Source organism: Pyxicephalus adspersus, chromosome 5 (genome assembly GCF_032062135.1).
Source record: "Pyxicephalus adspersus chromosome 5, UCB_Pads_2.0, whole genome shotgun sequence".
NCBI lineage: Eukaryota > Metazoa > Chordata > Amphibia > Anura > Pyxicephalidae > Pyxicephalus > Pyxicephalus adspersus.
In genome coordinates this window covers 8,260,666-8,270,706 of record NC_092862.1, presented here as the reverse complement: position 1 = coordinate 8,270,706, position 10,041 = coordinate 8,260,666, and the positions used below count along the sequence as shown (strand labels likewise).

The following is a 10,041-nucleotide window of genomic DNA, read 5'->3' as shown; positions in this document are numbered from 1 at the left end:
GCTGGAGTTTTCTTACAAAATTTAGGGCCAATTTACCAATTTTCCGGGAAAGTTGCCATATAGTGATGTCACCCCCACATTACCCTTTTATCAGCTAAAGAAGTATTCATGTTATTTAATATTAATATTAACCCCATCATTTTATATTATTATGACATTCTATGTCGATGTCCAGCTGCTGTAATTTTTTCAAAATTGTAAAAAATTTAAATTCAATATGGCAACTTGTAGGCATTCTGTTTTCCATTGGTGTACAGAAATGCAACCAGAAATGTAAATTTCTATTTGTGTGATTGGCTCTTTTTCCCAGAAGTCTGTGTTGGGGTTATTTGACAGAACAAATTATAATGGGGATTTTAGTTCTGGGAGAAATTCTCTAAGGGTTACTTCTAAAAAAGAGCAAACACTGCAGCTTTCCTCATTGGAGCACTGGAAGGTCACAAGCAGATTATCATTAACCAGATCTTCCCATTCAGAATTATTTTGTAAAGGACAGGGGGGAACTAATATTTCCTCAGGACACAAAAATTGAATCAGCTACTTTTTTAAATCTTTGCAACGTACATTGATGGTGCAAAAAGAGTGTTTGTTTCTTTTTTCTCAACAAAATTGGTATTTCACTTTAATTTGATGTATACCTGGTATTTCATTGCAAGGTGCACTTTATGCTTAACTTGAGAACGGTCAATAAAAGAAAAAGAGAACCCCATCATTTTATATTTATAAATGTAATGAAAAACAAATGGGGATTTTGTCTGGTCTGGCTGTTGAGGTCAATATGTATCAGAGCAGTACCGACACTTTTTATAGCAACGTATGACAGAGGATCTGACAAAGGCTTTCTAATTATGTTCAGCCAGTGTTAAAATCTAGATAGAAAACCTGAACCTTCACAGCCTATTCAAGAACACATCCACATCATCTTGCTGATTGGACAATGAAGGAGCAGTGGTATATTGCTGCATCTGCTCTCTGCCAGCATGGTCAGTGAATGGGTCTGATTGGCTCAAAGCATTGCCCCTCCCTCATTGGGTGCTGTAGAGGGGCCACATAAGGCGAATATGAAAACAGGTGATTAGATTACTCCAAACTGCTTCTGTCACTGACTACAATTCCATGTTTGTAAAATCAAACAGAACAAAACTAAAAAGTACAACGCACAGGTTTGACTTCACTGTTTTACGCAGATTATTTTTCTTCTTCTCATTACTCCTAATCAAGCGGCCACCATATCAGAATTATGATTTTTTTTTTTGGTATAAAATATATGGACAAGACATCCCCTTCTAGTAAGATTTGGAGATAATGAAATAAGTTAATAATATTCACTCTCGCCCCATTCATCTTCCAAATGAGAATGAAGTTAATGGGGTCTATTTATCTTGCCTGACTTTCTGCACACAGACGGAAGAGATCAATCAGATGAAAAAGGAGGACTTTAAATTAGAATCTGTCAGACATCAACTATTCAGGAACTTTTTCAATAATCTGAAGGACTCCAAAGGGGAACTCTGGTCTAAAATAAGAAAATGGTCTTCTTCAATCACCTACAATGGTTACTGATTGTCTTTGCAGATATACAGCTGAATCAATGGCCCCAGGCAGTGTAAAGACTTTTCCATGGGGAAAATCCAATTCCTGATTTTGTATCCAGGACAGTGTTTCTCAAACTTTTTTACCATGAAGGAACCCTTGAAGGAACCACAGTTACTGCCCCGGCATTTTGTCCTGTGGTTGACAGGAATGGCAAGGGTTTGGATAGACAAGTGGCGGACAGGTGCCACAAGTAGTGCCTAGGAAAGCTGGATCTTCTGGCAATGTATGGCACTACTTATCACTGAAACACTAATTCCCATCATTTATGTCATATGGGGTAGTTGTAGATTGGTGGCTACCAGGTGGTGCGACCACCCAACAATCGAATGCTAACTATGCATGTAAACAAGCCCCAACGGTTGACCTTTAGGCGCTGTTGGAATACCTGTCCATCCAAATCCAGTGCATGATATAGACCACTGATGATAGAAATTATTATAGAAAGATAAGAGGTAAAAAAGAGAAAGAAAGAGGTAAAATTTTAAAGTATCAAGATATGAGATATATGAGATATAAATATATTAGACCTAATTTACTAAAGCCCTCAAAGACTGGAGAAGATAGACTATCATGGAGGAACCTGGATGATCCAGCAAACCTAGAATAAATCTGGTCCAGAATAAATACACATCCGCCAACTCACAGCAAATGATTTATCCCACGATAGTCTATCTTCTCCAGTCTTTGAGAGCTTTAATAAGTCAGACCATTTGAATTGAGATTGATTATAAGTGTAGTTTAGTAGTAGAGCTTATCTCTTAAGTTTAAGGAGACCAATCATCATATATATTGTTTTATGCAAAGTTCATATACATGAAGACATTATTACCTCTTACAAAGATTACAGTATTCCCAGATAATCTCTTCATTGGCTTTTCCCTTCAGAAGGGCTGAGACATTCTTGTTCTGAGATCACCCTGGGTCACCCATCTACATCAGTACCATTCTAAGAAGGTTAAGAAGAAACCCGAGGCTCCTCCAGAAAATGCAAGAGGTTCCTCAATCTTTGACCTCTCATTTTATGGTGCATGGATAGTTCTGGGGCCAATACCCGGTGCATGGGGCAAATACTTCTTATAATTTGTTGATGAGTGGTATTTTAGTCACAATTGTATTTTTTTACATACCCTCAATAAATTAGTTTTGATGGGATTTCACAAGACCTGGACATTATTTTAAGGGTTCTTCATGGGTAAAAAGGTTAGGAAAGGCTGTGGACTGATTAAGGTCTGTTCTGTGCAGTTTTCGGCTGAGCTCGCAAATATCTGACAGATCAGCCAACGAAAAAGATACAATGCTGCCATCCTGAGCCTTGGGGGAAAAGGAAACCTGTGTCCTCCTGCCTGCTGTAACTTGACTGAAGTTTAGCTGTTTTTTCCATTTCTATATATTGGGTTTGCTGGAGCACCCAGGCATTCCAATGATAGTCTATCCTCTCCAGTCTTGGAGATCTTCAATAAATCAGGCCCCATAGGTCATGAATTCAATGATGAAACTTTTAGAAGTTGAAATTTTAGAAATGTCTATTTTCATAATGGATGAATACAAATTTATCAGCTCGTAAAATTTTAGACTGGAATTCAGACTCTCACATAAGCTGTCCTGTCTGGATGTAAGTAGTTCACTCATCCATTTGGCTTCACTTGTTCCCGGAGTGGGTCTTTAATACCCAATGTATTACAAAGCAGTTTTCTTTTGATGGAAGACAATGCCGCATTAGCCTAATGCATTCTTCTTTCATTTCCATTATACAGTTCTTTGGCTTAATTTTCTCTCTATTATGATGCCTTATTTTTTTCTCCATTAATGGGTCGCTATTGCGTGAACTCCTAAAGGTGTATTTTACTAGAGGAACAAAAACACTTTGCTATGAAGAATGTATAATGAACAATGGGTGAGGGGGGTGACAATGACTGGGGATCATTTTGTATTTTTTTTTTGTCCTTATAAAAGTTGGAACTTTTTATCATCTTTAATAGAGCATCTGTCCAATAAAACTACCGGCGAGTTCCTAGGCCTTCCAGTAATGACACATTGCTGCAAAAATAAAGAGCGACATAAGGAACAATCTTTGTAAAATTGACTCATAAAAGAGAAAAACACGGTAGTATCATCAGCAATTTTTCTCTCGGACAGAAGATAATTAAATCTTTTTCTTTTTAAGCACACGTTTGCTAATTACATTTCTTTTTTTTCTTTTTAATCTTGCTGAAATTCGTAATGGTTAGTTAGCGGGGCGGCAATTTGCCGGTACAAGCTGGAGGAATTGCAACGGCTCAGATCTAATGAGAGGCAGTCAAGCCATAAATTGCTGTAGGTGAGCCCGACATTGATATATGAGGCTTCAGGGCTTCAAGGGATGCTGTACGTTCATCAATGCAAAAAAATGTGAAACGGTTGGTCTTGTACAGATTGTAGGAGAGCAGTGTGTACAGTGTTGGCTTTTACTGCGCTTTCCATAAGGCTAACGCAGCTTTTGCTGCATTAAAGTGGACTTTACACTAAATTTGAAAGGCCCACCAACACTTTCTGGGTCCCCATCCTAACCCTAAATCACCTATTTTAGGTGTTACCTGGAAAAAAAAAAGAAAGGAGTAAACTTACCTTACCACCATCTTCTGTCGAGAGTGCCTAGGCAAGGCTGAGGTCTCTTAGAACAGAAGTGTCTTGCAAGACTTTGCCTGCTCTGCAGTACAGAGGAGTTCTTCTGGTGGGATGGTGATATTGATGTGGAAAGACAAGGTAAGTAAAATTCTTTTTTTTTTTATTTTTTTTTTTTATTAACAGTTGCATTTAATCTGTTTTAAGTTTGGTTTGCATTCCAATAGATTTCAAATGCAAAATCCATTATTGAAATTGGAACAAAAAAGCCAATAGAAACATGGCCCGTTATTGCAGTGCACTGTAGGGCTTTGCATAAATGCCTTGCTCTTCATTGTGATTTGCACTCCAGCACAAATATACAGAATCAATTGCAAACAAATATACGTGAAACCAGAATCCATCATTATTTCTGCTATTATAAATTGATTGTGAGCTTCTTGCAACAGTTGAGGTTGACCCGGTCTGCTTCTGTCTTGCTCACCATAAGAAAGGCTGGAAAAGTGGTCAAACACAAATTGTACAGAATAAGTAATTTTGTGTCTATTCAGAGTAACAGAAATAAAGAAAAATCTACTACTTTAAAGTTGCAGAATACAATGTGATACTCATGCATTCCTTCCACAATGTAATGCTCAGTGTCAGAGTAATAAAGCTTACGGCCAGACCTGTTATGAAGGGTCAGGTTCCAAGTCTGTTCACGTTTGTACCTGGCAATTGGTTGAAGGCTAAATAACGGATGCGTGGTAGGAAAATGGGGCTACCATAGGTGAATGGAGTGGCAAGTAATCTTGTTGATAGTAAATATATGATTCAACCCCTCTCTGGGGCTCTCAGCCAGAACCACTTAAAAAAATCTAAGTTCAAATTTGTCACTGAAACTTATAGTGACTATTTTAGGTGATTGCCACAAGTTCCTGTTCCTGCAGAAGACAACTTCAATAGAAACCCAGTGTATAATGCACATATTGGGTGATCTGCCATATTGTAGTCATGGTGTGTCACCTTTCAGCTTGTAGATTGTATTAACTTCCAAAACTGCTGATCATTTCCAGGATTTGATTTCGACAAATTGGAGAATCTCAACTAAAACAATTGCTGAGACATTAGAGATTTCCAGGGAATGTGTTGGGTTTATAATTCATAAACAATTAGGAGTACAGAAGCTGTCAGCCAAGTGGATGCCGAAATGTTTTACTGTTGACAAGACACAATGTTGAGTTGACACCTTCAAGTGGAGTTTGCAGCATTTTGAGCTATCTAGTGCTTATTTTTTGGAATGACTCACTACTGTTGATGAAACCTGATTATATCACAATGATCCGAAGACTAAACAAGAACTTGAAAATCAAAATTCAAAAAAAAAATTAAGACTCAGAAGTCATCAGGAAAGTATGTTGATGGCTATCTTATGAAGGGTCAAAACGTTAATGTAGAAAATTACTGGTGTGCAGAAAAAAGGAGGCGTTGACAGAAAAAGATTAAGGAAAGCTGTTGAAAGGTGTTCTCTTTTTGAAAGTCAATGTACCAGATCACAAGGTGATGAAAGTTTTTTTTTAAGAGTTTGGGGTTTGAATGCATAGACCATCTACTCTTCAGATCTTTCTCCCTTTGTCTAAACCTTAAAAATAATAAAGGGAGGATTTTTTTTTTGATTTGGTGGCAATAACACCTACAGGGCAGTATTCCATTTATCAGATATCAGCATTTTTGGAAGGGTTCAAGAAGCTTGACAAACAAAGTCAAGTATGTTGAACTTTGTAGTAAAAATTGGGAATAGATGGTTAGTTTTATGGTTCAAAGCCAATCCTTGCTAGGTCAGGCTTAGAACCACCTCATTATATGAATATTTGATTGGACAAAGCAAAGGTTTGGTGAAAAGCAGAACTAAGGGTCAAATGAAGCATATGATGCAGTCTGTTAGACAAATTAAATGAAACCAAAGCTCCATTTTAATAATCTATACCCAAACAGGGCTTTTTTTTTTGCAGAAAGTAAGAGGCGATGTCCCTTTTGCAGTAACCATTCTTACCCGCCTGATGTTTTTCTTGATCCGTCCAAATCGAATGCACAGCTCTGCGCTGACTGCCGGGATAACTGACACATCCCAGCTTCCCCTACAGTTGCCAGGTGAATGAACTACCATGTGCCTGCATGGAAGCTACATCATCCCAGCCCAGCCATTCGAGATGGCAGAAGCTCTGAACGAGGATGAGAAGAAGGAAGAAGATTGTCTGTGTCGAAAAAAAAGGTGTAAACTTTATGTATTAAAGCTGATTGCTGTCAGCATCCCCAATAGTGTATAATCGGTCCCAAATTCTTTAACTGCAAATTTTGTTGTGAGATGCTGTGCACTTCAATACACTCAATGATTTTTCATGTCCACACACAGATATGATATCGCATACAAGCAATATACACCAGTCATTTAATTTTATGAAAAAAAAAAAAGTTTTACAATCCACAGAAACTTTGTTTCTTTTTTTTTACAATTCCAGAGAATGCCCATAAATTAGCAAATCTATGATTATAAACCCTAACCGAGGCAAACCCACTTGAAATTCTCTGTAAACATAATGCAGGTTCAGTTCCAGGGAAAATGAAAACGTATTTGTCGACTTATTGCTTAAAAAAAATAAAATAAAAAATAAAACAATTCCAAGGCAGTAACTGATCATCTTTGGGATGGTTTTTAAAGCTGAACTCTGGGCAAACCACTAAATATGCAGATGCAGAAATATACATAGCTGTTTAAGTCGCCTAAAGAATTTTATGTCCATCCAGTCCTGAGATTTCACAACTGCAAAATACAGCCCTGTGAAGGTCAGGGGACTTGATCTCTTCTGCAGCAGTTTCACTTTCACTTTTTTCTCTAAGCCTTCTCTCTGATTGGACAGCAAAAGAATAAATAGATCTATTTTCCAATCTGCAAACTTTTGTGAAATTCAACACAGCTGATTGGCTTCTTGTCTTATTTCTCCCTTCCCTAGTCTGAACTATGTACTACAGAGACTGCAAAAGCCTGCTATGAAGTCAGTTTAGGTACTTTTACTACTTGCAATAAAAAAATACATGTCATGATGTATTATTGTATACGGAGCTGCATGTACTTGTACATGCGTTTATATCTCCCTGGAGTTAAGCTTGACTGGAAGTATAGATAGACTCTCTGCCCCAAGACAGTTGTCATGTTTTGTTCCCCTTTTTAAGTTTGGCTCAGGGGTATAGAGAAACTTTGTGCAGGGGAAATACTGTCATTATGTTGTAAACTGAAGAAGAAGCACTAATAGGTCTGTGATTTTTCCCAAAGGCGCCTCAGATTTCCTGCAAGATGTGCTCCATTGTACCATCCGTCACTGGCTCCATGGCTTCCTGGACATAAACAATGAACTCTGAGGCTTCCTCCCCTTGTGTGTAAACTGTGACGGTTTCAATCCCCTCGACTTCATCTGATGAGACTACTAGGTGGTGCTGTTCACCCAACCCGACAGAGGCTTGCTGCAAGGCTTCTTGTATCATTACAGTGTGATTGGCTGATTGCTCCTCTTCTGTCACCTGCAGGGAAAAGGTATAGCACAGGTTATAAAAGCAACTTATGGGTGTGCTGCCATTATGAAGAGTTAGAACATCTGAAAATATCTTTTGTTTCAATTTTTGTAACAACCAATTAGTCTGTTTTTTTTTTCCTGATATCATAGAGAAAGCTAGGGCAGTTTCAGACCTGCTTTGGGATCAAGCGATCCTCACTCGCACCGTACCACTGGTTCCCAGCATCTGCAGTAAGAGGTACTGTACTGTTCACTGTCACCTCAATTCATTCTTATGGGGTTGCCGCTAGGAGATCGTACATGTACAGTCCCCCCGGAGGCAGCGGTTCCCTGGCACTAGGAAGCAGTAAACAGACCACAACAGACAGTGCGAACATAGCTGTAGTGAGAAAATCATTGCAGTGAGGTCAAGAGGCAATAAAAACTTTTAACTCTTGCACACTCTACCGCAGGGTTCTTCAAGAGGAGAGTAGAGTGTAGATCAAGCACAACGTAAATATTATAAGAGCAACAGCTACATCTACCAGCCGAATTTTGTCATTAAAATTCATCAGCCAATAATTCTCTAAATCCAAATGTCTGATTAGTTCACCTATCACAGCATGTAATGAGAATGACAACAAAACTGGCAAATAGTGTCTGAATGTTGGAACAACCTTCAATGGACTGCTATATCACATGGCCAATGTTTGTAGACACTAAGCTAATACACCTAAATAATAAATGGACCAAAGTATGTGGACACCACTCGAAATTTGTGAGTTCAGGTCTTTCCCTTGAAGAGAACTGTGAATGCTACAGCATAAAAATACATTGTAGACAACTTTACACATCCAACCTTAATATCAGGGACATAGTTCAAGGGGTTTGGTGTGAAGGAACGCAAGTGGCTGGCAAACCCTACTAAAAACGTATAGGACAAACTAAATTTAGTATTGTGTGCCAGGTCTTTTTATTGAACAAATGTGACTGCTCTTATGGCTAACTCCATATTAAGGGCCATGGATTTGGAATATGATGTCTAACTTCATATAGGTGAGAGAGAGCGTGGCATGAGATGGTAGAGATTTAAACACATATGGGATAAACCAAAACTTGTATTGTGCGCCAGGTCTTCTCATCCAACATTGGCTCATGCTCTCTTAGCCGAATGGGCACAATTTCTGTAGGCACCCTCCAAAATTTTGTGGAAAGCCTTCCCACGACAAAATCCTTATGGTCCTGGCCCCCTTTTATGTAAACAGTAAAAAGTGCTACCAGGTATTTATTTAATTAGAATTCATGAATCTGTACAATTTCCACTAGGGATGAAGGCTCTTCCATCTATTTATACTTTTTATAGGCCCTGTCACAAAAATATAAATCACTAACAGGTTTTCCTTCGTTTGCTGTGCTTCAAATGTCAGCTCTGCAAAAATGATCCATATTTCTTCCTTTCTACTATGATAAATCACAATTCTGTACCAAGATTTGCATTTCAAAGTCCGTGTTTACATCATTTCACTTCAGAAAATTCTAATTTACATTCTTATAGAACAGCCGCGGGCCGAGGCCCCTCTGCTGAATAATAGCGGGAGGGATGTGGGCCACAAGATGAGCGACGGTGCCAGCTGAAATTCCCTTACTTGGCATCTCTGTTCTGGTTTGATACCAGCAACTCGTTTAAAGGAAAATATGAAAGCTGCTGTCTTGTGGGTTAGCGGGGAATACAGCTGGTGTTTTGGGGGAGATGTCCCCTGTGGGGATTTTAAAAGGAACCGGTTACAAACCTGAGAATATCTTCGTTTATCCAGACTCTGCAGGCCCATTAATGAAATATTCATATCTGCCCAAGTATCAGAGGTCACTTAAAACCCGACACATGTCCTGCCAATGAACTGACCTGAGGCGCTACTGAGTATGCATAACATTGTGTAATACAACAATCATGCAATAATTTACATTTCCCTATTAAAACTACATAGAGAGTAATTAAACAGGAGAGTGTGGCTAAAAGAGAGACATTGGGTAAAAATGAAAGACATAAGGGTAGAAGAGAAAGGGAGACATGGAAGGAAGGAAAGAGGAGACATAGTAGGAAGAAAAACATGAGAGACAGATATAGACAAGGGAGACAGAAATAGATATGGGGAGAAAAACACTTAGGGGAAAAAAGAAAGAATCAGAGCCTATAGGGGAGAAAGAATAAATGGGGGATGACAGAGACATTGGGGAACAGCGAGAGAGACATAGGAGGATAGAGTGAAAGAGTGAGACATAGGAGACAAGAGAGGTAAGGAGGAAAAGGGAAGGAAGG

The 10,041-nt window shown here is 38.7% G+C and overlaps 1 protein-coding gene across 3 annotated transcripts in view; it reads right to left on the bottom strand.

Annotated features, from left to right (window-relative positions):
* Positions 1-6,591: 6,591 nt before the first annotated feature.
* Positions 6,592-10,041, bottom strand: part of ZFAT (zinc finger and AT-hook domain containing) — a 127,279-nt gene continuing 123,829 nt past the window's right edge. For all 3 annotated transcript variants that reach the window (XM_072410633.1, XM_072410635.1, XM_072410634.1), the window contains exon 17: positions 6,592-7,752. In XM_072410633.1, coding sequence (XP_072266734.1) covers positions 7,513-7,752 — 240 coding nt within the window. In that variant the 3' untranslated portion in view covers positions 6,592-7,512. The remainder of the gene's footprint in view (positions 7,753-10,041) is intronic.